Source organism: Oncorhynchus tshawytscha, linkage group LG07 (genome assembly GCF_018296145.1).
Source record: "Oncorhynchus tshawytscha isolate Ot180627B linkage group LG07, Otsh_v2.0, whole genome shotgun sequence".
NCBI classification, from domain to species: Eukaryota; Metazoa; Chordata; class Actinopteri; order Salmoniformes; family Salmonidae; genus Oncorhynchus; species Oncorhynchus tshawytscha.
In genome coordinates, this window is record NC_056435.1 from 63,695,879 (window position 1) to 63,723,577 (window position 27,699).

Sequence of the window (27,699 nt, forward strand, 5' to 3'; positions counted from 1 at the left end):
CTGGCCAAGATAAAGCAAAGCAGTTCGACACATACAACAACACAAAGTTACACATGGAATAAACAAACATACAGTCAATAATACAGTAGGGAAAAAAGTCTATATACATTGTGTGCAAATGAGGTAAGGCAATAAATAGGCCATGGTGGCGAAGTAATTACAATATAGCAATTAAACACTGGAATGATAGATGTGCAGAAGATGAATGTGCAAGTAGAGATACTTGGGTGCAAAGGAGCAAGAAAAATAAATACAGTATGGGGATGAGGTAGTTGAATGGGCTATTTACAGATGGGCTAGGTGCAGTGACCTGTGAGCTGCTCTGACAGCTGGTGCTTAAAGCTAGTGAGGGAGATATGTGTCTCCAGCTTCAGTGATTTTTGCAGTTCGTTCCAGTCATTGGCAGCAGAGAACTGGAAGGAAAGGCGGCCAGAGGAGGAATTGGCTTTGGGGGGGACCAGTGAGGTATACCTGCTGGAGCGCGTGCTACGGGTGGGTGCTGCTATGGTGACTAGTGAGCTGAGATAAGGCAGGGCTTTACCTAGCAAAGACTTGTAGATGACCTGGAGCCAGTGGGTTTGGCGACGAGTATGAAGCGAGGGACAGCCAACAAGAGTGTACAGGTCGCAGTGGTGGGTAGTATATGGGGCTTTGTTGACAAAACGGATGGCACTGTGATAGACTGCATCCAATTTGTTGAATAGAGTGTTGGAGGATATTTTGTAAATGACATCGCCGAAGTAGACAGTATGGCCAGTTTTACGAGGGTATGTTTGGCAGCATGAGTGAAGGATGCTTTGTTGTGAAATAGGAAGCTGATTCTAGATATAATTTTGGATTGGAGATGTTTAATGTGAGTCTGGAAGGAGAGTTTACAGTCTAACCAGACACCTAGGTATTTGTAGTTGTCCACATATTCTAAGTCAGAACCGTCTAGAGTAGTGATGCTGGATGGGCGGGCAGGGATCGGTTGAAGAGCATACATTTAGTTTTACTTGCATTTAAGAGCAGTTGGAGGCCATGGAAGGAGAGTTGTATGACATTGAAGCTCGTCTGGAGGTTAGTTAACACAGTGTCCAAAGAAGCGCCAGATGTATGTAGAATGGTGTCGTCTGCTTAGAGGTGGATCAGAGAATCACCAGCAGCAAAAGCGACATCATTGATGTATACAGAGAAGAGAGTCAGCCCGAGAATTGAACCCTGTGGCACCCCCATAGAGACTGCCAGAGGTCCGGACAACAGGCCCTCCGATTTGATACAGTGAACTCAATCAGAGAAGTAGTTGGTGAACCAGGCGGGGTAATCATTTGAGAAGCCAAGGCTGTCGAGTCTGCTGATAAGAATGCGGTGATTGACAAAGTCGAAAGCCTTGGCCAGGTCGATTAATACGTCTGCACAGTATTGTCTCTTATCGATGGCAGTTATATCATTTAGGACCTTGAGCGTGGCTGAGGTGCACCCATGACCAGCTCTGAAACCAGATTTCATAGCGGAGAAGGTACGTTGGGATTTGAAATGGTCGGGAATCTGTTTTTTAACTTGGCTTTCAAAGACCTTAGTTAGAAAGGCAGGGTAGGATAGATATAGGTCTGTAGCAGTTTGGGTCTAGAGTGTCTCCCCCTTTGAAGAGGGGGATGACCGCGGCTGCTTTCCAATTTTTGGGAATCTCAGACGATACGAAAGAGAGGTTGAACAGTAATTGGGGTTGCAACAATTTCGGAAGATATTTTTAGAAAGAGAGGGTCCAGATTGTCTAGCCCGGCTGATTTGTAGGGTTTCAGATTTTGCAGCTCTTTCTGAACATCAGCTATCTGGATTTGGGTGAAGGAGAAATGGGGGAGGCTTGGGCGAGTTGCTGTGGGGGGTGCAGGGCTATTGACCGGGGTAGGGGTAGCCAGGTGGAAAGCATGGCCAGCCGTAGAAAAATGCTTATTGAAATGATCAGTTATAGTGGATTTATCGGTGGTGACAGTGTTTCCTAGCCTCAGTAGAGTGGGCAGTTGGGAGGAGGTGTTCTTATTCTCCATGGACTTTACAGCATCCCTGAACTTTTTGAAGTTTGTACTACAGGGTGCAACTTTCTGTTTGAAAAGCTAGCCTTAGCTTTCCTAACAGCCTGTGTATATTTGTTCCTAACTTCCCGATCTAACTCGGGAAGTTAGGAAATTCCCATTTGCCATTCATGCCTGTTAGCTTTGTGTGACAGGGGTTGTAACATAGAATTAGAATACTGGAATGGACATGAGCCTTCTTATGATGGTCCAAAGGTCAGCCATGTTGGTCACCCATGGTTTTCTAGTGCTGTGATAAGATATTGTGCAAAACATTGAATGTGAAGAATTTATCTACACTGTATGTGTTTTTAGCTCGACAGCCAGCCATTTTGGAGGAATGATTCCATAATTTTGTTTAATTAACTGCAAATATGCCAACATACCATTCAGACAATGCAGTCAATCAACAGCCATACACTTGCTCAAATCAGTTGATGATAGGACTTAGACAAGTTGTGAATGCAACAAGTACTGACATTGGATCATATAATAGCACTCACAGCTTTCCAAGGAAACAAAATCTGAGACATTTATGGTCTATTTACATATATTTTAAAGGCTATAAATAGAAAATGTGTATAAAACCCATATAAACTGTAATTATAATTATATAACAATATTATAGGTTGACTATAATTCCATCACACAATTTCTGATACATCACATGCCTTACTTTATTTTCCTGCACCTATGCCTCCTGACATTCATTCCAATTAGACTGGTTTTGGATTTCTCCCTGACCAAGGTGGCTGCCATTTTGTCCCCATTTTGGAACTTTGAGGGTTTATGACATAGCCCCTCTAGTAATATAATAGGATCTCTATGGGTTGTAATATCTTAGTACTAGGCTATTCAACTATTTATTGTTTTGTGATTGTAACTATGTACCACTGACATTTGGATTGTGTTATTGATCCGCAGTATATTGACTGAACTATGACCTTTGCTTCATGTCTTTGTTGTTGCGGCTCTAAAGTACACCAAATGTATTTCATATGTTTAACTTGTTGTTTTTTTGAACATTGTGCATAAAATAGACATAACGTAGGTGAGAAGCCCTAAATGAAGCTTTTCTTTAAGCCATCAATGTTATGTTAAATTCATGAATTAAAATAAGATACTGAAAAGCATGTATGTCATAAAAATAATGTAGAAAAATGTCAGGGCTTAGCTAAACCTTCTCTTGGTTGTAGTGTGGTGACCCTTTCAAAGAAGAAGACCTCGTCGTCCTCAACGGTACCAAGGAGGAGGTGGAGAAACTGAGGGAGATAATGGAGGAGAAGAGAGCCAAGGCCAAGGCAACAAAGGTTTGTGTTCCTAGAGTTTTCAAATCAAATGTTAAGGGTTAATCCTAACTTCCACTTAAAGGGATAGTTCATTTAAATTACAAAATGACATGTTGGTTGCTAGCTTTTTTGGTACACTACAATTCCAATGCAAGAATGGTACCTACAGTGGCAAGAAAAAGTATGTGAACCCTTTGGAATTATCTGGATTTCTTCATAAATTGATCATAAAATTAGATCTGATCTTCATCTAAATCACAACAACATACAAACACAGTCTGCTTAAACTAATAACACACAAATTACTGTATTTCTGTCTGTTGAATACATCATTTAAACATGCACAGTGTAGGTTGGAAGAAGTATGTGAACGCCTAGGCTAATGACTTCTCCAAAAGCTAATTGGAGTCAGCTAATGAGGAGTCCAATCAATGAGACAAGATTGGAGATGTTGGTTAGAGCTACCCTGTCCTAGAAAAACACTCACAAAATTTTAGTTTGCTATTCACAAGAAGCATTGCCTGATGTGAACCATGCCACGAATAAAAGATATCTCAGAAGACCTAAGATTAAGAAATGTTGACTTTCATTAAGCTGGTAAGGGTTACAAAAGTATCTCTAAAAACCTTGATGTTCATCCGTCCACAGTAAGACAAATTGTCTATAAATAAAGAAAATTCAGCACTGTTGCTACTCTCCCTAGATGTGACCGTCCTGCAAAGATGAATGCAAGAGCACAGCGCAGAATGCTCAATGAGGTTAAGAATCCTAGTGTGTCAGACTTACAGAAATCTCTGGAACATGCTAACATCTCTGTTGGCGAGTCTACGATACATAAAACAGTCAACAAGAATGGTGTTCATGGGAGGATACCACGGAAGAAGTAACTGCACCTGTACATAGCCCACCTATAATTTAGCCCAAACAACTACCTCTTTCCCAACTGTATTTAATTTTAATTTATTTATTTATTTTGCTCCTTTGCACCCCATTATTTTTATTTCTACTTTGCACATTCTTCCATTGCAAAACTACCATTCCAGTGTTTTACCTGCTATATTGTATTTACTTTAACACCATGGCCTTTTTTGCCTTTACCTCCCTTCTCACCTCATTTGCTCACATTGTATATAGACTTGTTTATACTGTATTATTGACTGTATGTTTGTTTTACTCCATGTGTAACTCTGTGTCGTTGTATCTGTCGAACTGCTTTGCTTTATCTTGGTCAGGTCGCAATTGTAAATGAGAACTTGTTCTCAACTTGCCTACCTGGTTAAATAAAGGTAAAATAAATAAAATACTATCATCGACGGAAAAACGAATTCCCAAGTTTATCAAGACATTTTGCAGGAGAATGTAAGGCTTTCTGTCCGCCAATTGAAGCTCAAAGACTGACCCAAAACACAGAAGTCAATCAACAACAGAATGGCTTCAACTGAAGAAAATAAGAGTCCTGACCTCAACCCGATTGAGATGCTGTGGCATGACCTCGAGAGTGGTTCACACCAGACATCCCAAGAATATTGCTGAACTGAAACAGTTTTGTGAAGAGGAATGGTCCAAAATTCCTCCTGACCATCGTGTAGGTCTGATCCGCAACTACAGAAAATGTTTGGTTGAGGTTATTGCTGCCAAAGGAGGGTCAACCAGTTATTAAATCCAAGTGTTCACATACTTTTCCCACCCTGAACTATGAATGTTTACATGGTGTGTTCAATAAAGACATGAAAACATATAATTGCTTGTGTTATTAGTTTAAGCAGACTGTGTTTGTCTTGTTGTGACTTAGATGAAGATCTGCATAAATTGGTCATAAACTTTTATCTGAAGTACAGGTAATTCCAAAGGGTTCACATTTTTGTGCTTCATGTCCAAATCATATTTAAGTAACTTAATTGAGTTACACAATCAATTTTAAGATACTTTTGGATGATTTGGAGAGGAAGCGCGAAAATTGTAATATAGGTACCATTGACTTGCAATGGATTTGTGCCACAAATGCTAAAAAGTTAGCATTTTAAACTTTGTCCATAGACTGTTTACAGCAGTGGTGTCAAAAATCTTTCCGTGGAGGACCGAGTGTTTGTGGCTTTCTGGGATTTCAATTAAATTCAGACCTAGACAACCAGGTGATTGGGGGTTCCTTACTAATTAGTGAACTTAATTAATCAATGAAGTAGAAGGGTGGAGCGAAAACCTGCAGACACTTGGCCGTCCGTGGAATGAGTTTGACACATCTGGTTGACAGGGTAAGGAAACAAATGTGTAATTTGGGTGAACTATCCCTTTCAGTCAATTTTCCACCTATTCATGATGCTTGCATGATGCATTGATGTCAAAGTGTAGATTTGACTCACCATAGGTAGAAGTTAGGATTCTCCCCTAGTTATGTGAGTTGCCTGGAATTTACGGTAAAATGTTTTTTTGTGTGTTTTTTTTAGAAATCAAAGAAGAGCAAATTTTCTGAGACTGTTTCCAAGCCATCAGAGTCAAAAGGTAGGAAGTAGTGATGCACCTATAAAACATTTTTGTCCGATACCGATATCCAATATTTTCCTTGGCAAAAAAAACGATACCGATAACCAATATTTAACATTTTAGCAGCCTTTTTAAGCATTCTATTACAGTTAAATAGTTAACACACACATGGACACAGCGGTCTAAGGCACTGCATCTCAGTGCGAGAGGCGTCACTACAGTCCTTGGTTCGGATCCAGGCTGTATCACATCCGGCTGTGATTGGGAGTCCCATAGGGCGGCGCACAATTGGCCCAGCCTCGTCCGGGTTTGGCCGGGGTAGGCCGTCATTTTAAATATGAATTTGTTCATAACTGACTTGCCTAGTTAAATAAAGGTTACACACACACACACATTCACCACACTGACCAAAAAGTAATTTTGTTGGCATTTACTTATGTCCCCATTACCAGTAAAACATAATCAAAAACCTATTTCTTTCACTTACTTGCTGTGCTGTTTCGTTGTTCAGTCGTTTCATTCTCAACCAGGATTTCTATGGAACGCCGTTTGGGTCTTTGCATGTCAAAAAAGATACACATCAAATAACACTATTTGACATGTCAAATAAGCTTGTTGACCAATCAGGACCTGAATATGACTGCACTTCACATAATAATTTAACACGTTCATACATTTTTTACATAGTTATTACACATTGATTACACTATCACTCATTTAATATGTCACCACGATTCATCGATATGTATGCTATGATGCTCGTAAAGTTGTCTCGAGCATTATGCTGGTCATAAAAAAAGCTAGCTAGCTCATGGATGCAAATATTGTTCTTCACTAAAAACAGAGCAAAACAACATCTGTTTCAGTAGCTATCATTAGCTAGCTAACTATATAGCTAGGTGTCATCATCTAAAATAACCTTAATTTATAACACAGTTATTTTTTAATTAATGGTCGTCGGACCCATCTCTGTGAAGCTAGCTACAATAAGGATTGGCCACAATAGTGGACTTTGCGGTTAGCCTTCAAAATAAAAGTATGTAATTGACAGTGATGCAAATGAATACAAATAGTAGAATTATGCCATAATTGAATAGATCATGCTAAACGAGGTTGGAATGTTGTATGAAATCAACAAAATATAATAATTTGTTAATTTGACAAAAATCTGTTGAAATCACGCTAGATGTATTATACTTTACAATTGTATTGGGGTTGTACTTATTTCACTATACAGTCTTACCTATGGATTGTGGATCAATGACATGGGTTATCCGTCTACTCAGTGACACCCAGAGAACATTAGAATTGTAGCTCTTATTGCGGGACTGTGAATTGAGCCACATTTATTGTCAACCTATGTGTATTGAACACTATTCCAGAGGACAAATAATACTGCGTGGATGTTTTGTAGTTGAGGAGGCATTGGGAAAAAATATATTGGGTATTGAGTAGACTGATATCCCATTTCATTGATCCCCAATCCTTAGGTAAAGCTGTACAGTGCAATATGAATGTCAATACACACAATAGGCTGACTGGGGAGGTGATTTCACACAGTCACAGTCCCGTGATAAGAGCTACAACACAAATATTTGCGGAAACTCTTCACAGTTGTGTTCTGTGGGTGTCACTGAGTAAACTGATACCCCATTTCATTGTTTCACATTCCAACATTGTTTAACATTATCTAGTCTAAATATGTCATGATTCCACCAATTGTAACCTTCTGCATCACTTATAAAGAGGTACTTTTATTTTGAAGGCAAACCGCGAATTCCACTTGTGCCTAATCCTTATTGTGGCTAGCTTCACAACACATAACCCGGTCAGGTCGAGCCTCACTAGCCAGATGAAACTAGCTGCCTGCTTAAAATGTTAGCTTTGGGCAACAGGGTTAAGTAGCTGGCTAGCTAATTTATTTTCATGAACTGAAGTTCAATAGCTAATACTTACAAGGATTCTTAAATCATTGCAAAGAATTGTGCAAATGACTCCAGTGTCTACTTGTCATTGTTTTCAGGCTGGTTGTAATTACTGCTAGCTAGGCACCAAGATAAAGCTAGCTAGCTACCCCAGAAGTTGCAGTCAAACAAATAATGTTTTATTACCAATGCGGTATTGTAAACACATCGTTCGGGACCGGTGTTTGCTTGTTTGCACACTTTTTTTGTACAGCTTTGACAGTGCTACTGATAGTAATGGTGGAGCTTGGCTTGCACGTGCAAATTCAGAACACACAACATTCTATAATAGAACGGTGATATTTGACGTGTCAAATTAAAAGCTTATTTAATGCGTCAAATAGTGTTATTGTCAAATAGTGTTATTTGACGTTTCTTTTTTGAAAGGCAAAGACCCAAACGACTTTCCATAGTATGTTGTGAAGTTAATAGTAGTGGCGCTATTACTGTGTAACTCCGGTAGGGCAACATCTGAACAATTGCGCACTTGGTAACGTTAGTGTGTACCGGTGCTCGACCAGTCACGAAAGCCAACATCACCCACGACAGAGGACTTGATTGTTGATTGTTGAGGGCAGTGAATTATATTATCTTGGCGTTAATGGATTTCGCCTTTGAGTTGTCTCGCTGAAATGTTCTTACTCTTTCAAGTGACTGCTTGACTTGTTGACTGCTCTATCCACACAACAGACATTGTGGGCTAGGTTAGGAATGCTGTGTTACATGTGTAGCGCAAAATTTTACGTGGTGTCATTACTTCATGTACCTACGTTATATAGGTATGCATGTCAGCTTTGACATCGGTTTTTCACATCGGTGTTAAACTAGACATCGAGGCCGACACCGATGTTAGCCTTTTTAGCTAATATCGTCCGATTCCGATATGTTCACCGATATATTGTGCATTCCTAGTAGGAAGTGTGGAGGACATATGTTATTCATCTACAAAACTCAAATGGGCCATGTGGACATAGTCAAATCAAATTGTATTGGTCACCTGCACCGAATACAACAGGTGTAGACTGTGTAATGCTTACCCATTCCCAACAGTGCAGAGTTAAAAAGTAACACAACATTTTAATTTAAAAAGTACTTTAAAGTTAGTAATGAGGCTATATACAAGGAGTACCAGTACTGAGTCAATGTACAGCCGTACGGGGTAGTTGAAGTAACAGTATGCACGTGTAGGTAAGGGTAAAAGTGACCAGGCAATCAGGATATATAATGATCAGTGTAGCTGCAGAGTACGTAAAGTGTGTGTGGGCAGAGTCTAGTGAGTGTGCATAGAGCCAGCAAGGGGGTCAGTACAAAAATAATTAAGGTAAAGACATACACTGAATATAAACGCAACATGTAAACGTGTTTCAGGAGCTGAAATATAAGCTTATTTCTCTCAAATTTTGTGCATAAATTTGTTTATATCCCTGTTGGTGAGCATTTCATCTTTGCCAAGATAATCCATCCACAAGACTGGTGTGGCATATAAAGAAGCTGATTACACAGTATGATCATTACACAGGTGCACCTTGTGCTGGGAACAATTAATTACCACTCAAATGTGCAGTTTTGTCACACAACACAATGCCACAGATGTCTTAAGTTTTTTGGAGCGTGCAATTGGCTGCAATAATGTCCACCAGAGCTGTTGCCAGAGGATTTAATGTTAATTTCTCTACCATAAGCCTACTCCAGCGGTTTGCTGATGTCAACGTTGTGAACAGGGTGTCCCAGGATGGCGGCGGGGTTATTGTATGGGGAGGCATAAGCTATGGACAATGAACACAATTTTCTCTATGGAAATTTGAATGGAAATGTACACTGACAAGATCCTGAGGCCTATTGCTGTGCCATCCATCTGCTCCCATCACCTCACGTTTCAGTATGATAATTCACAGCCCCATGTCGCAAGGATCTCTGTACACAATTCCTGGAAGCTGAAAATGTCCGGTGTTTCTGTACTGCACATGGGGTGGCATGGTAGCCTAGTGGTTAGAGCGTTGGACTAGTAACTGGAAGGTTGCAAGTTCAAATCCCTGAGCTGACAAGGTACAAATCTGTCGTTATGCCCCTGAACAGGCAGTTAACCCACTTCCTAGGCCGTCATTGAAAATAAGAATTTGTTCTTAACTGACTTGCCTAGTTAAATAAAGGTAAAAAAAAAAATAGATCTAAAAATAAATGGAGTTTGCATATATAGTTTGGATATATGCAAATAATCATGGTACTATCCTGCCAGGAAGGCTAGTTAACATTAAATTGAGGTTTTTGGGAAAGCCTTTCCATATACCAGAAGACATATCATTAGCATCTATATTTTTCATATTATGGAGGCATACCCAGCCAAAATCCGACCATAGAAATATCTAAGGGAAATATTTTTAAAACATTTCATTGTTTAGCAGCCAAAGGCATTATCCTAGTCATATTAGAAACCCACGTTGTTGCATCTTTAGATCTCCCGTTTGTACATTTCCATCTCTGGCCATGAAGCCGGTCACATGTGCATTTTAGAACAGTTTTTTTCCCCCATAAATTGCATTTTGGATCATTTGCGCGTAGGCTTAAGTGTGTATATTGCTGCGCCTAAAAAATGATTTGTCAATTTTAAGATTAACATTCATGATCTGTTCCATCAGCCTTATTAATTAATACGGCTTATACCTCCACTTCACTACTTTGATTCGCATCAGTGGGGATTAAGAAGTGAGAATATGCAATGCCCACTGAAAAAAGTAGTATACACCATATTATCCACCACTGTACAAACACTGTGTGAACTTGTTTCAGACAGTCATATTTTGAGCAGGTACTTCTGCGGTCTGGCTTGGAGAGAGGCAAGACTCCCTGCTCAGCTCTCTTTCTCTCTCTGTGGTTTCCTGTTTTAGCCTAAAATGATTAAACAATGCACTACTTCACGAGTGAACAAGGCGTTTGATGAAAAACAAGTTTTGTTTTTTCCATTTATGTTTTGAGGTTTGACTTTAGCACGTAGGGCGCACCGATTGGTTTCACCTCGTTAGTATGTGTTACACCTGTACTGGTTGCCATCTCGTTAGTAGGAAGGTGTTTCACCTGTGCTGGCCCAAGTGCTATTGGCAGCGGTCTAAGGCACTGCATCTCAGTGCAAGAGGTGTCACTACAGTCCCTGGTTCGAATCCAGGCTGTATCACATCTGGCCGTGATTGGGAGTCTTATAGTGTGTCGCACAATTGGCCCAGCGTCGTCTGGGTTTGGCTGGGGTAGGCCGCCATTGTAAATAAGAATTTGTTCTTAACTGACTTGCCTAGTTATATTAAATAAAAGTGGCTGGCCCAGTGCTTCAGTTGTCTTGATAGATGTGACGAACCCTATTTTGATTTCTAGACAAACAATCCTCTATCTGGTCTTCCCTGTTTTAAATTTTGCTCCACTTTTTGGTCTGCTTCCTGTTAAGTTTTGTCGGTTTTTATTTTATTTGCCTCTTCTTCTGCAAATTTAGTGGGCGCTCGTTGTGGGTGTCTTTTAGGTTCCAGTTGTTGTTGCTAGTCAGTGGACACACCCATGAGTGTCTTTCAGAACCCCTCCTAAAACCACACCTGTTATGTTTTGATTGTTGTCAGTAACTCTTTGTTAGTTCCCTTTCTGTTTGGGCGACATTACTCTTGCTGGGGAACGTACAGTTGAAGTTTACAGTTTACATACACTTAGGTTGGAGTCATCAAAACTCGTTTTTTAACCACTCCCTAGTTTTGGCAAGTCGGTTAGGAACATCTACTTTGTGCATGACACAAGTCATTTTTCAAATAATTGTTTACAGACAGATTGTTTCACTTATAATTCACTGTATCACAATTCCAGTGGGTCAGAAGTTTACATACACTAAGTTGACTGTGCCTTTAACTTCTCTAGGGTACTTCTACTTCACTATTTTCACCTCCAGATGAAAAGTGTGCCCAAAGTAAACTGCCTGCTATTCAGGCCCAGAAACTAGGATATGCATATAATGGTAGAAAACACTCTTAAAGTTTCCAAAACTGTTAAAATAATTACTGTGAGTATAACAGAACTGATTTGGCAGGCGAAAACCTGAGAAAAATCCATCCAGGAAGTAGGATTTTTTTTATTTTTGTGGTTTTCTATTCAATGCCACTACAGTATCCATTGACTTAGGACTCAAATTGCACTTCCTATGCCTTCCACTAGATGTCAACAGTCTTTAGAAATTGTTTCAGACTTGTATTCTGAAAAATGAGGGAGTAAGAGCAGTCTGAATGACTGGACCCTCCAGTGTCACAGAGCTTTTTCATGGGTGCGGCCGATAATGTGCCTTTCTTGTTTACCTTTTACATTGATGACGTTACTGTCCGGTTGAAATATTATTGATTATTTAGGCTAAAAACAATCTTAGGATTGATTCTAAACATCGTTTGACATGTTTCTACTAATTTTACGAGTTAGTTAAGTGCAACCATATGAAGATCGTCAAAGGTAAGTGATTCATTTTATCTCTATTTCTGACTTGTGTAACTCTTCTACTTGGCTGGTTACTGTTTGTAATGATTTGTCTGCTGGGCGCTGTTCTCAGATAATCGCATGGTATGCTGTCGCCATAAAGCCTTTTTGAAATCTGACACCATGGTTGGATTAAGAAGAAGTTTATCTTTAAACCCGTGTATAACACTTGTATGCTTCATGAATTTTTATGAGTATATCTGTTTTTTAATTTGGTCTCTGCAATTTCACTGGATGTTGGCCAGGTGGGAAGCTACCGCCCCACATACCCTAGAGAGGTTTTAAACAGCTTGGAAAATTCCAGAAAATTATGTCATGGCTTTAGAAGCTTCTGATAGGCTGATTGACATTGAGTCAATTGGAGGAGTACCTGTGGATGTATTTCAAGGCCTAACTTCAAACTGAGTGCCTCTTTGCTTGACATCATGGGAAAATAAAAAGAAATCAGCCAAGACCTCAGGAAAAAAATGGTAGACCTCCACAAGTCTGGTTCATCCTTGGGAGTAATTTCCAAATGCCTGAAAATACCACGTTCATCTTTACAAACAATAGTACGCAAGTATAAACACCATGGGACCACGCAGCCGTCATACCGTTCAGGAAGGAGACGCGTTCTGTCTCCTAGAGATGAACGTACTTTGGTGGGAAAAGTGCAAATCAATCCCAGAACAACAGCAAAGGACCTTGTGAAGATGCTGGAGGAAACCGGTACAAAAGTATCTATATCCATAGTAAAACAAGTCCTATATCGACATAACCTGAAAGGCCGCTCAGCAAGGAAGAAGCCACTGCTCCAAAACCGCAATTTAAAAAGCCAGACTACGTTTTGCAACTGCACATGGGGACAAAGATTGTACTTTGGGGGGAAATGTCCTCTGGTCTGATGAAACAAAAATAGAACTCTTTGGCCATAATGACCATTGTTATGTTTGGAGGAAAAAGGGGGATGCTTGCAAGCCGAAGAACACCACCCCAACCGTGAAGCATGGGGGTGGCAGCATCATGTTGTTGGGGTGCTTTGCTGCAGGAAGGACTGGTGCACTTCGCAAAATAGATGGCATCATGAAAATGATGTGGATACATTGAAGCAACATCTCAAGACATCAGTCAGGAAGTTAAAGCTTGGTCACAAAAGTGTCTTTCAAATGGACAAAAACCCCACGCATACTTCCAAAGTTGTGGCAAAATGGCTTAAGGACAACAAAGTCAAGGTATTGGAGTGGCCATCACAAAGCCCTAACCTCAATCCTATAGAAACCTATAGAAAATGTGTGGGCAGAACTTAAAAAGTGTGTGCGAGCAAGGAGGTCTACAAACCTGACTCAGTTACACCAGCTCTTTCAGGAGGAATGGGCCAAAATTCACCCCTTATTGTGGGAAGCTTGTGGAAGACTACCTGAAACGTTTGACCCAAGTTAAACAATTTAAAGGCAATGCTACCAAATACTAATTGAGTGTATGCCAACTTCTGACCCAGTGGGAATGTGATGAAAGAAATAAAAGCTGAAATAAATCATTATCTCTACTATTATTCTGACATTTCACATTCTTAAATGAAAGTTGTGATCCTAACTGACCTAAGACAGGGAATTTTTAATGTAATTAAATGTCAGGAATTGTGAAAAACAGAGTTTAAATATATTTGGCTAAGTTGTATGTAAACTTCTGACTTCAGCTGTAACTATTCACATCCCTTGACTTTTTCCACATTTTTTTGTTGTTGTTACAGCCTGAATTCAAAATGTATTAATTTGACATTTTGTGTCTCTGGCCTACAAACAATACCCCATAAGTATTAACCCCCCTGGAACAATACACCTTTGGCAGCAATTACAGCTGTGAGTCTTTTGGGGTATGTTTCTAAGAGCTTTGCACACCTGGATTGTACAATAGTACACCCATTATTCTTTTTAAAGTTCTTCAATCTCTGTCAGGGTGGTTGTTGATCATTGTTTAAAACTGTTTTCAAATCTTGCCATAGCTTTTCAAGCTGATTTAAGTCAAAACTGTAACAAGGCCTAAACATTTGCACCACCATGGAATATTATTACATTGTCTATGTTCTCAATTGAAGAGAACAGGGTCCAACAAATGGAAATGAGGAAGAGGCTGTTATGGTATTCAACTTCCACTTTGACATCAAGCCATTTTCAAATGTTTTAAACACAATTGATTTAACATATGATATTATTAACGGCTTGTTTATGGAAATCGTACAGCATACTTTTATTTTAATTTTACCCAAAACGTGGTGTTTGTACGCTGTAAAGGAAGTGTAGCTATTCATGGAAATTCCCAAATGCTTTGAATACATTAAACATTAGTTATAAATGAACTTGGTCTTAACTTAGCTTGATCTTATCTTCATTTTATGACTTTGTAAAGCAGTTGTCGATACGATTCACACAAACAAACCATACATCACAACATCAAATTGTACATCACAACAAATGAACAAGACACTAGGATCTGTTCTCCCTTGAGAGGTAGGCCCAACAGGACTTTGAAAGGTCTTTGTGGTTGAATCTGTGCTTCAAATTCACTGCTCGATTGAGGGACTTTATAGATAATGATTGATGTTATGGATTGTTAAAACTTTTTATGTATTTCTTGTTCACATTCACCTTTTTTGTTCCTATGTAGAAAATCCAGACTCCACCGAAACCGTTTTTGCAGAGGGCAAAACTTCAACAGAAAATGGTGAAGACCGCAGCCAGCCAGGTGTTTATTTGTGGATTGAACAAACACTCATTCAATGCAGTGCACCATAGTGTGTAGCTTGCACTCATTTTATTGCTTTTTCCTACACTTTACTCCCCTTACAGTTCATATCTCAACAGCATGATGTCTTAACCCTAAAACTGTCACTGTGCCCCTGAGCAAGGCACATAACCCCTAAAGTGTTCTCCATCCTGGACCGGATTCCTGTGTGTGTGTGTGTGTGTGTGTGTGTGTGTGTGTGTGTGTGTGTGTGTGTGTGTGTGTGTGTGTGTGTGTGTGTGTGTGTGTGTGTGTGTGTGTGTGTGTGTGTGTGTGTGTGTGTGTGTGTGTGTGTGTGTGTGTGTGTGTGTGTGTGTGTGCGTGCTCATTTGAAGGCATTGTGTATACTTGATAGCTACCTACACAAATAGCTAGCTAGAACAAAGTGTTAATAAGATAAATTCCATTAAAAAGATTAAAAGCAATACAAACAAATGTTGTCCAGTAGGCATCTACTGAGGGAGCTAAGAGCTGTGTTGTCTGTCATTTTATCACAAAGGTGGCAAAGTATTATATTTTATGCCTAGCAATAGTGGTCATGATAGGTGATTTTGTCTTCTCACCCTAGCAGTCCCTGGGCCCTCTGGTTCTTCCAGCTCCTCCAAGGTGGTCAAACCCTTGGCGGAATCCGGGAGCTTGGCGGAATCCGGGAGCAAGAGGTCCATCCAGTCCATGGAAGAGAAGTCAGAGACCTACAAATCTCTCTTCACCAGCCACAGTTCAGCCAAGCGCACCAAAGCCCAGACGTCCAACTGGGTCACCCACACCCCCTACCACTTCTAAATGACCCCACCATCCCTTATCACCCCCCCACAACCAGGTGCTCCTGTGTATTTGCAGTGAGAAACACTTTGAGGTAACCCTTTATTTGAAGGGTACCTAAAAATAAAGTCATTTATAATCTATACTTAATGTATTCATGAGCACATGCCCGTTTCATAAATGCTTATGTCAACAACGGCAAGTTGAAATATGCAGTATAAGTGCACATTTCTGTGACAAAGGGAATATCAACTTGACACTGCTTATGAATGTGTTGTATGTAGGTGATGGAGCCCTTATGGTGGTGTCATTTTAATAAAGTGTTACTGAATTAGACATTACTTTTTCTTGTAGGTATCCTTGGCTCAGGCTGGTGAATCAATACAAGTGCTATAGGTTAGGGTTGCTAATTTTCCTCTTCTTTTTTCTATGAATTGGCTGTATTATATGATGGTCTTATCTAGGTTATCTATCTAGTTGTTTTTTATAGATGTGGATCACTATGATTCATCTTTAGATTATGGTTTGCTATGCAATATATTATAAAAGTGTTTTGAAATTATATTACAAGGTTTTAGTTTATAGAAAGTGGAATGTTGAGTGTTTATTCATAACATCTTATTGTTTATGTAAGTTAACACTGTTTATACTCAATATTGACATTTCTTCCATATAACTTGTCAGCAATCAAAATATAGATTGATATAAACATTTCAATGTTCATATTTGATTTTTATTTAAACGGATACCTTTTTAAATACTTTTCCCAGGCATGTTTGTTCAACCCTCAACCCAAACAATGTCAAAATAAAGTATTTTTTCCCTAAAAATGGGTATTCCTTTTTATTATTGGACAACATATAGTACTGTGTACAAGTTAAGGTGCATTAAGTCGAATGAAACAATCAATTTGTTCCCTTCTGCTGGTATTTTAGTTATATCCCCAAATTACTGCCTTGTCTCATGTTCTGTGTTTTCAGGTTTGTGTTGGAGTTAAAGCGTTTGCTTTATATTTCAATTCATATTAAATTAATATTACATTATTTTTTATTCTAGGACACACCATGGAAGTGTGAAATGTACCCAAAATGGAGTGCAAATAAGTATTTTAGGGTCACACAAAAGTGTGAAGGAAACATTGATAGTTCAGAAAAAAAGATATGCTTGGCTTTAATAATTGAGTCAAGCCACAAGATGGGAGCAGAGGTTTAACTTTGCCTTTAGAATCTACTTAGTGTAGAGTAGACAGACCTCTGGAATTCTACTCTACAGATGGCTAGAGTCTTTAGTCATTAGTAATTTAGGATATGCGTTTACGCAGGTATACGCAGGTAGACCAATTCTCATCTTTTTTTGGTCTTTTGACCAATCATATCAGCTCTTTGGCCAACGATTGTACAAATGTCACCTATGACCTCTAGAAAAAGTCACTTTGGGGAAATTCTGTTTCCCATTCAAGTAAATAAATGAGAGAGTTTTTTCCCTTGTCATTTCTATCTTGTAAATGTTTTGTTAATTATTCAGTTTTTTTTTTACAGATACTGTATGTTCATACGCATCTTCATGTATTCCTTAAAGATGGATCAAATAAAATAGAGCGACCATGCATTTATTCACCTAAGTCATTACTTTGTCACAGTAAAGGCTAGCCTTATAAGCCAATGCAACTTTCTTGATGTTGTAGGCGGCAAATCTCGGTATTTCGCTGCAAGCTATCCTTTGTAATAAAGAGTTTTGGTTATCCTCTGGCACTAAGCTTTGGAGTTGCGAATATTTCAGGATACATATTTGAATCTCTGTACTTTTGACATTTTAGTAATTTCGCAGACTCGTATCCAGGGCAATTTACGCGCAATTAGGGTTAAGTGTATTGCTCATGAGCACATCGACAGATTTCTCACCTAGTCGGTGAGGGGATTCCAACCAGCGACCTTTCTGTATTGTGTTAATAATTAGGCCTACCCTACACAAGTTTACGATAGGCTAAAATACGTTTAACGTTTATATGAAGGCCTAAGGGATCCTCAAAACACATTGGAAAATAAAATGTAACTGTAGTTAATTGAAATGGAAAGAAACTGAAATAAATAAGCCTATTGGCTATTCAGAAGCTCCTCTGATGGTTTAAATGCGTTTATTCTATGAAGATACACTTCCATACGCGTCGTTTAGGCTACCCTCGAATGTGTAGAGATATGTAGGAAAGTCGAACAACCTTAGAGTAGGCCGATCACAGGAATGTGCATAGGGTTTCACTCAGGTGCATTACCATGCAGGGCGCATGCGCATTCCAAGAGAACCAGGTGAATTCAGCAATATAGACTTGCGAATTCTCTCTTTCATAGCCTTTCCACTGGAATTATACCGCGATCCTCACAGATGTCTTTACTCGAGAGGCTCGAATCAGACTGGCGGGTAAGCAAATGCATGTTTAGCTTTTTATTTAAAATGATTATGACTATTACTTGTTTATCTTTTGACCTAATAAGACAGCACGTTACATTAATTGTAGGATACATGTTTTTAGGACCTTGTGGTCGTTTGTACTAGGCTACTGCGCGGCAATTGATAGTGGCTTTACTATTGCTAAATATACAATTTCAATGAATTATTATTATTAAACCAATAATTATGATAATAGACCCTATAACGTTGATCTATTGAAATACTCGGGTGCTCACGACTTCGGAGGTTAAAGCCCTGCAGAAGAGATAGTCATAGGCCTACATTTGCCATACACCTTGGTCATTACATATCGTGTATGATTTAAAAAATATATAACCAACGTCAACTCAGATTTATAGTTCATATTGGCAACTGGTTTTCTGGTAAACCAGTTGCCAATATTCGTTTCAAGAACATTATGTCTCACAATACTCAGTTGCCTATAGCCTAGACCAAATGTGCACCTTTTTAAAAATAATATATAGGCTACACTAATAAACTAGTAGCCTAAATAATATTAGACTATTAATAGAAAATCTGTTACATTGATGTTGCATGTCCATCAAAATTGGTAATTTGTCTCTGAATATAGTCAAACATAGACTATATATCCTACATGAGTTTAGCTTCTTCAGTGTGACAGAATTTTTGCATAATTCAACTACGTGTTTGTTCTATTTCGAAAGAGGATTTCATATTTACGCTAAACCACATGGCCCACGTGAAGCCTAACATTTGTAACTAATTGCCTTTATGGATAACAATTTAGGCCTACATTAAAATGGGGTTTTCTGTCAAGAGTTCTTGTTTAAACGAATTGGCATTGCCATGATTGTCATTGACATGATAAAAAACCCTGTTCAAAACACAACGGATAGGCAATTCTTGCGTGTCTAACCTCATTTACTCTCTGCCACCGCGATGTAAACATCCCTTAATTAGTGAGCATTCATTTCTGGTTCATATCTTAACACGCTCAGAAGAAGCACACTGCGTCGTTCATGGATGAGCTGATCTTCCTCAATCGTTATTGTTTCCCAGGCGTCGAATCATTATTATGCATTCCCAAAACCTTAATGATAAAGACACGTGTATTGTTTTTCCAGGCATATTAACAATTATCAGACAGAAAATTATTCAAACCCTTAGCTTAACTAACTGCTGTATCTATAGGTTAAATCATATTTCACAATTATATTGGAAACAACAAAAAGAAAAACACAAATATGGTCTTTAAAATAGGCTATAACTCCCTTTTTGCGTGAAGTTATGCATATCCAAACATCAAGGACACCTTTATTTTGGACATTGCAATGCTCCACCAAAAATGTTAATGAAGCTCTAAGGGGGAGATTTTCGTTGAGATGCCTGGTGCTTAGTGGTTTGAAGAAGAACTATGCTTTTAAGCCTTGGGGATTTAAGGTTTTGAAGGTACCAAACGGCAAGGTAAAGCCCCGAAATGCAGCTATTCCTTTTTAAGTACGTATAAGTAGTCTAGCTGTCAATTATTTAAAATGTTTAGGATGGAAATCGGAATATTTTATATGAGCGCGTTGACTCTTGCTTTATTAAAACTGGAATCGTAGATCCAATTCTGATCCATTGATTCTTGAAGAATATAACCTATAAATGCATCGCGAGTTTAGTTCAACTGTCAAAACCCCAAATATACGCTTTTTTCTCCAGTGTTTATTAACAACGTAAATGTAAACAAACACGGTATAGCCTCAAAACATAGTTAAAACTATAATTATTATATCATGGGGGGGGGTTGTTTCAACTAAGGAGTCTATCTTTTAGCGAAATTGGCTAATTCATGTTTAGGCTTGTTTTGCAAATTTATATTGAAGATCTTATTGTCAACTTAACATGGCTAAAAAATATCAATTTTCTCGATTACATTCATAGGCTATTGTTATCACTTACAGTATTTTTTAAATCAAGGTTTCTAACTATGATATTATTATAGGCTATGCATTATTCTGCATTCAGTTATTCGTCCACAATTACCAATAATAGCATAATAATAATAAAACATTATTATCGAAAGTATATGCCTATAATGTTTTTGTCAAGAGAGCAACTGCAGACGGACAGCAATATGATTGGCTACTTATTCCAATAATAACCAATCAGCAAACTTTGTCTTCGGCCATATTCAAGATGACATCACGACAAAGGCACGCCCCCTAAAAATATCTAACCTATGTAAATATAGTACACATACTTTCAAGCGGATTCAGTAAGGAGCAAAGGTTTGAACATCATCACTTTGTCCGTCAGAGGGAGTCGAGTTTCATATATTCAGCGCCTCGTCCCATAGTCACTGCGTAACTGCTTACCGCTTACTACTGGAAGGGATCTTGCTTGAAAAACTGTTTTACTCATAGTTGCTGTTAAGATTTATGTTGATAGCCGCCCGAATCACGCTCCAACGTCAGTGCGCTTCAAGGAACCGCAGCCCCACTCGAGTTGAATAAATCTATTCGTGATTTCTAGGAAGTGGGCTACAGTCTTACTTTGTTTCCCACCTGGATTAACTCGTAGACGACCACCAATTTACCTGGTCAACCTTCTTGGTTTAAGCTTTTGTCTGTCAGAAACTATGCTGTGGAAACTAGCAGATAACGTGAAGTACGAGGATGACTGTGAGGTGAGTTTTAGCTACACAAACCGCACGGCATTACGTTTCAACAAGTTTAGAAAATATGAAAGAACATTATTTCATAATAAAATATTGTGGCCCTCATGGCCCCATCGCTTTATCGCGTCTTTAATGGGTAGACTTTTTGTTTATAGATATTTGTCGCTCGGCAATCCCTTTTAGATACAGTACTTGATAAAAGTTTGACGGAATGAAAAGTATTTTCATGGGAAATGGTTATAATTAGGAAGCATATTTAGAAAAAGAAAGATCAGTGGTTAGCTTATGCTATTTGTCATTGTCGAGTGTAAGTTCACGTGCATTAGCAGAAAGGATTTTACTTCTTATTTGAATGGTAGCCTAAATATGTTTCTTAATGTAACATTATAAGTTCCAGATGGGCTACTCTTTCCGCAGTATCTCGACTAGTGCATTGGCTACTGACGACATGCGGTTTGATTTCAATAAATAACATTTTATTTTGTGTTAAATAAAGTATATTTTGTCTTACTTGAGTTTGATTTAGGTGATAGTATAAAGATTTTTGATTTACTTAGGCAGGCCTATTGTTCTGAGCTGAGTCAGGTTATTTAAAATAATTACAATTACCAAAGTATTGTTGTTATTATTGTTATTATTATTAATAATAATATAGGCCACAAGGGTAGTAAAATAGTCCCCTCCAGACTGTCTTTTGAGAGGTGATGTGGTAACAGCAATATCACAACAGTCCACGTAGATTGCATGCTATCAGAAATAAGAACATCATTTTACCTATTTTTCTGTGCAACAAAATATGCATTTTTACTTTGAATTGTGAAACCATGTCTTCCTTTTCAAGGTTGTTCTAAGCAACCTTCTTCTGATAATTGTGTACTGAAATAACATTATATATATATAGATTCATTTCGGCCTCTAAATATTATGCACAAATGTGTAAAACATTTCACCAAATGTTTTCCTAATCGATGGTGAAAAATAAATATTGACGTCTGCATCAGGCTTAGCTGTCCACACAGTTGTCTTTTTAATAAATTCTGTCGAGGACTGTTGATTCACTACGGATTTGTCTAATTGACAAGGGGCTCAATATATTATCATTTATCCCTATATCATTATCAACCTAAACTAAGGTCTCTCTTCTGTTCCCAGGAAAGGCACGACGGGAGTAGCAATGGGAACCCCCGCTTACCTCACCTCCCCGCAGTGAGCCAGCACATTTACAGCCCGTCGCCGTCCCTCTCCCACTCCGCCAACTCAGACTTCCAACCCCCGTACTTCCCACCTCCATACCAGCCTATATCATACCCCCAGTCCAGTGACCCCTACTCGCACCTCGGCGACCCTTTCAACATCAACTCCATACACCAGTCGTCCTCTAACCAACAGCAGTCATGGCCGGGGCGACATGGTCAAGAAGGACTGGGACCTCATTCGCGAAGCGGACTCGCGAGCCAGATTCTGGGCCTGGACGGCGGCTCGTCCGGCTTGAGAAGAGAAGGCTTCCGTCGGCCAGAGCTGTTACCGCCTCACGCCCATAGCATTGAGTCAACCATCATTGGTGATAACATAGGACTGCATGAAATGGGCCATGGCCTGGATGATGTTCAAGTGAGTGATTTGATTGTGATTTTGTTGTCTGGGTGAAATTGAATGAGGCATACTGTCTAAAACAATGGTCAGGCTAAAACTAAATAGACTTGCAAAGGAAAGGCATGGTTTTATTGTCATGAATGGAATGTAAAAGTCATATTTCATAATTAACTCCCTTAATTATTATTCTAAGAATAAGTATGACATATTGTTTTTTTACTTATTTTTCAGCATGTAGATGACCACAGTATTATAATGGCAGATCAGACAGTCATCAAAAAAGGTGGGTTTATTTTACTTTCCAAATATGTAGCCTACAATATATTGACATATGAGAAATGCTTTCACAATTTCAATACAATATTCCTTTACTGGTTTGTGAGTTACACATGTTTGATGTATAAGGGCACAGTGCCAGAAATTGGTGTGCAACAGGTAACAAGAATGCAATAGAGAAACCCTGAGAGCTGTTTGCATTTACTCCATAGCTGAGATTGCTTGTTACTAAGTACATACTGTACCTGGAAAATTCTACTTCTACAAATATTTAGCAATTATTTGTACAGTTACATGTCTTTGCATTTGATGATAGAAAATCTGAGTAGGAAAGGCTGGTAGTTGTACTTGTTGGTACATACATTGATAATCCCAGTAGTCATGAGGTTCACTTAGCTAAGCCTAGTTTGGTCCTCTGTGGATTCCTGTGCTGAGGTTGTTTGAATAGAACATCAGAAAAATAACCTTTTCAAAATGGCAGCCTATGGCTGACAAGATGGGACTGAGGACATTGTGCAACCGTTGAAATGCTGCATTGAGAGAGAGAGGGAGAGTGAGCGCTTTGGAAAGTCTTTAGAGGTCTAAGCTGGTGCATTCGACTCCTTTTGAATTCCAGTTGAAAGCAGTCCAATGGGTCGCTGCTCTTCTTGAGACTCGCTGGCTGACTTTCTGCAGAACCAGCTTTAGCTGGGGTGTGGCATCCTCCTTGCATGCAAAGGACAATTCAGTCATTTGTTGGGACATGAAATATTTTGAATGAGGAGGATTCAGTGTTATCTATTCGTCCCTACCCTTTCATTCAGTCATTTTGTGCGTTAATTTGAAATTCTGCACCACCTTTGTAACCGAATGAATGTATAGATTAATGAATTGTACATATTGAATTCATGGTTATCATATTAGAAGTAAATTGATAATAGATGTTAGTGAGATTTGTTAAAACAACTTCACTGTGAACATACAAGTTCAGGAACTGTGATGGTAGATAACATTATTGTGATGTGGTGCTTGACAAGAGTTTGTGTGAATGTCCTTTGCAACATTGGCAAGAATGGTAAAGAATAGTTAATATATTTTCTGTAATAAAGCCTACATGTATAATGCTAAACTGCTTGCTTCACAGGATGAAGTATGAGACTGATACAGTGGAAAAAATGTATAGTAAACATTATTTAGAATGAATAGCCTAACGTGCATGCACACATATTTATTTGTATTTTTAGCCCAAATAAACAAAATTAGTACAAAAATCTGCCGGATTTTTGATGGCCATTTTTTTAGGCAGTTGAAAGCTTGAATAAAATATTAAATCCAACTACAGTATAAGCATTTGTGATAAAGCTACCTAAATGGTATCAATGCTTTGCGTTGCATATTTTTCTCAATGGCAGCCATTTTGGATTGTATTCAATTGGTGGACATTTTTGATGATTCGTTTTAAATCAATACGACAATCCGATAAAAAACCTACAATATTAAGGAGGTAGCAAGTTGTACAGCACGACAAAGGACATATAGTCTTCGGTACAGTGTGCGCCGGCTCACTTTATTGATCTTCCACTCAAGGTCAGACTGTGGGTAGCCTACATTCTTGTAAACGGCGGCAGCAATACTTCACTCTTAGCCTTGTACCCTATAGATGAGCTCTAAATTGTAATTTTGTCCCCCTTTGTGATTCTTGTCTCAGTACTAGGACTACGAGGGGGCAGAAACCTTGATCGCTTACAGAGGACTTATTATGAGGGGGGCATTCTTGCGGGTGAGGATGAAGGTATATGTAGTGTTCTTGTATGTTTGTCTGGGTGTGACTTGTGTTGTTTGACCCTTGAAGTTTTGATCTAAAATGGCCACCCAGTTTGCTAGTTTGGGCCCTGTTGCCGTACAACAGAAGTGTTTAGGTTCTTATTATTCACTCGATTAGAAGCTACAGACCATTGAACATTTGATCCAAAATGGCCCTCCAATTTGGGCCATGTTTCTGTCAAACAAGTCTTTATTTTAGTCACTCAATTAGAAGTAGCGACAGGGTTGGTCTACGGCCAGGCAGGGAGAAGGGACTCTCTGTGAAGTAGCATGGAACAGTTGTGTATGCGTGTGGATGTCATGTCAGTGGGTGGTAGGAATGAGGGGACTTTTAGCTGTGAAACCTCAGGAATGACTGTTGGTGAAAAACACACCAGTTCATCATAGTTATTTAGTGAATGGCCACTTATGGTGTACATCTTGTTGTTTACATGTAATAATTCTGAGTTATATAGATTTTTTTTTACAAATCATTATGATGATGTTACATTTCACAGTTTATTATAAGAGAAAGCATGTTAAAGTTGGAATCCAAGCTGCACTGTGGGGCGACAACAGACAGTGGAGAGGGATTTTTTTACAACTGTCGGCAAATGACGCCATTCTTGATGAATCAAATCCTTTTAAAAAACTAAACATTTTCTAGGAATTTCTCAAAGAAACAGTCTCTTCACCCATAACATGTTTACAATGTAGCACAGCCTCCATAAAGTCCAATAATGTTGTCTAATGTCTGTCTATCCTCTCTGCAAACTATCATTTCCAATGGGACAGTAAAGATACTCTACATTAACCTTGATACTCCAACTTTTCCTAGTACTTTTCCTCTCATTATAATTTCTCTTAACATTATTAACATTATTAACCAACACTCATACTAACCTCTCCTCTCTCTCTCCACCCCTTCCCCAGGCCCCTTGTCCCTCCCCAAGGGCAACTCATTGGGCCTGCCCTTCCAGAAGGAGTCCCTGTTAGGCATGGTGTCCAACCCCACCGAGGTGTTCTGCTCAGTGCCTGGACGTCTCTCACTTCTCAGCTCCACCTCCAAGTACAAGGTGACTGTGGCAGAGGTGCAACGGCGTCTGTCTCCTCCCGAATGCCTCAACGCCTCTTTGCTAGGGGGAGTCCTACGTAGGTCAGTATCCACACAATATGAATTCATTATGAGATGGTTACAAGGCATTTTAAGGGTGTGAAACATGCTTATGACAGGTCTTGCAAAGCAATATAACATCAATCATAATGTGCTATACCTGGTAAAGTGTTACCCCAAAGGTTTAATAAACACATGCATTATAACTGCATCATAATGTATTAGAATGACAGGTGTTACTGTTTTTTTCATTGGATGCAATTGTGAACAATGGCCAACATCTAGTCTGTTAAAATATGGTTGACAGCAGCTCAAAGGATCACTAATTTTGTTCCAGCTGATTTGGTATATTTAGGAAATCATGGAGAGATGTCCATACATAACATAACATGCATGTCTCCGAGAGATGTCCATACAAAACATAACATGCATGTCTCCGAGAGATGTCCATACAAAATATAACATGTATGTCTCCGAGAGATGTCCATACGAAACATAACATGCATGTCTCCGAGAGATGTCCATACAAAACATAACATGCATGTCTCCGAGAGATGTCCATTCAAAATATAACATGTATGTCTCCGAGAGATGTCTCCGAGAGATGTCCATACAAAACATAACATGCATGTCTCCGAGAGATGTCCATACAAAATATAACATGTATGTCTCCGAGAGATGTCCATACGAAACATAACATGCATGTCTCCGAGAGATGTCCATACAAAACATAACATGCATGTCTCCGAGAGATGTCCATACAAAATATAACATGTATGTCTCCGAGAGATGTCTCCGAGAGATGTCCATACAAAACATAACATGCATGTCTCCGAGAGATGTCCATACAAAATATAACATGTATGTCTCCGAGAGATGTCCATACGAAACATAACATGCATGTCTCCGAGAGATGTCCATACAAAACATAACATGCATGTCTCCGAGAGATGTCCATACAAAATATAACATGTATGTCTCCGAGAGATGTCTCCGAGAGATGTCCATACAAAACATAACATGCATGTCTCCGAGAGATGTCCATACAAAACATAACATGCATGTCTCCGAGAGATGTCCATACAAAACATAACATGCATGTCTCCGAGAGATGTCCATACATAGCTAGTGAGCTACAGATGTATAGTGCAATCGAAAAGTATTCAGACCCCTTGACTTTTTCCACATTTTGTTACCTTGCGGCCTTATGGATAAAAAATAAATACAACTCATCAATCTACACACAATACCCCATAATGACAAAGCAAAACAACGTTTTTAGAATATATATATATATTTTTAAATAGTGAGCTACTTCAGATGTGTTGACTCAGGGGTGTGCATGCTAGATTAAATGACATATTTATGTATTTTCAATACATTTGCTAACATTTCTAAAAGCATTGTTTTCACTGTCATTAAAGGGCATTTTGTATAGACGGGTGATACAACAAAAAAATACTTTTGTCCATTTTGAATTCAGGCTGTAACACAACAAATGTGGAATAAGTTAAGGGGTATGAATACTTTGTGAAGGCACAGTGCTTCAGGGTGCTGCCGGATACTATGAAAGCTTGGTATCATTCGCAGGTCTGTAGTGTGAAGAAAAGTTCCGACCTGGTTCATAGACAGACAGTAGGTCAGTATAGCAACGTTGACGGATACGTTAAAAAAAGGGGTTCTCTAAAAGCAGCCGTTCCTCTTCAGTAATTGTGTGGTTGAAAGCATCTTGACTACCTTTTTGTATACTCTGCAATTCCTGGTACTTCGCTTTGGGGAAAGGTTACATCAGAGTAGTTAGCACCAGTATATGAGAGAGCGAGAGAGACAGAGTGTGTGTTCAGGGGGGTTGCAGGGCTATTTTAATTGCTGATGAGTAGTTGACCTTGTGCCCCATATGTCAGCAGGCAGTCTGTTGAGGGACTATGGGATTCTGACCAGGGCCCCTGCCTGTTTCTGCTGGGAAGGCATGTTTCTCACTTCCCATGTGCCCCTTCCAGTGCCACAGACGTTAAACGCCTCTCTCTCTCTCTCTCACACACACACA

At 39.0% G+C, this 27,699-nt stretch overlaps 2 protein-coding genes across 9 annotated transcripts in view; both read left to right on the forward strand.

Annotated features, from left to right (window-relative positions):
• The window catches only part of rtf2 (replication termination factor 2), a 69,946-nt gene extending 53,318 nt beyond the window's left edge, over positions 1 to 16,628 (forward strand). The window contains exons 6-9 of one of the 4 annotated variants that reach the window (XM_024428061.2): positions 3,248 to 3,361; positions 5,785 to 5,839; positions 14,920 to 14,997; positions 15,608 to 16,628. In XM_024428061.2, coding sequence (XP_024283829.1) covers positions 3,248 to 3,361; positions 5,785 to 5,839; positions 14,920 to 14,997; positions 15,608 to 15,819 — 459 coding nt within the window. In that variant the 3' untranslated portion in view covers positions 15,820 to 16,628. Of the gene's footprint in view, positions 1 to 3,247; positions 3,362 to 5,784; positions 5,840 to 14,919; positions 14,998 to 15,604 lie in introns of all 4 variants that reach the window. The other 3 variants (XM_024428060.2, XM_024428063.2, XM_024428062.2) reach the window with 3 other exon arrangements.
• Positions 16,629 to 18,157: 1,529 nt separating this feature from the next.
• Positions 18,158 to 27,699, forward strand: part of tfap2c (transcription factor AP-2 gamma (activating enhancer binding protein 2 gamma)) — a 19,325-nt gene continuing 9,783 nt past the window's right edge. Inside the window, exons 1-5 of one of the 5 annotated variants that reach the window (XM_024428066.2) lie at positions 18,158 to 18,213; positions 22,040 to 22,498; positions 22,712 to 22,763; positions 24,444 to 24,527; positions 25,472 to 25,694. In XM_024428066.2, the coding sequence (XP_024283834.1) occupies positions 18,178 to 18,213; positions 22,040 to 22,498; positions 22,712 to 22,763; positions 24,444 to 24,527; positions 25,472 to 25,694 (854 nt within the window). In that variant the 5' untranslated portion in view covers positions 18,158 to 18,177. Of the gene's footprint in view, positions 18,214 to 20,484; positions 20,897 to 22,039; positions 22,499 to 22,711; positions 22,764 to 24,443; positions 24,528 to 25,471; positions 25,695 to 27,699 lie in introns of those variants that run through there. The other 4 variants (XM_024428064.2, XM_024428065.2, XM_024428069.2 and 1 more) reach the window with 4 other exon arrangements.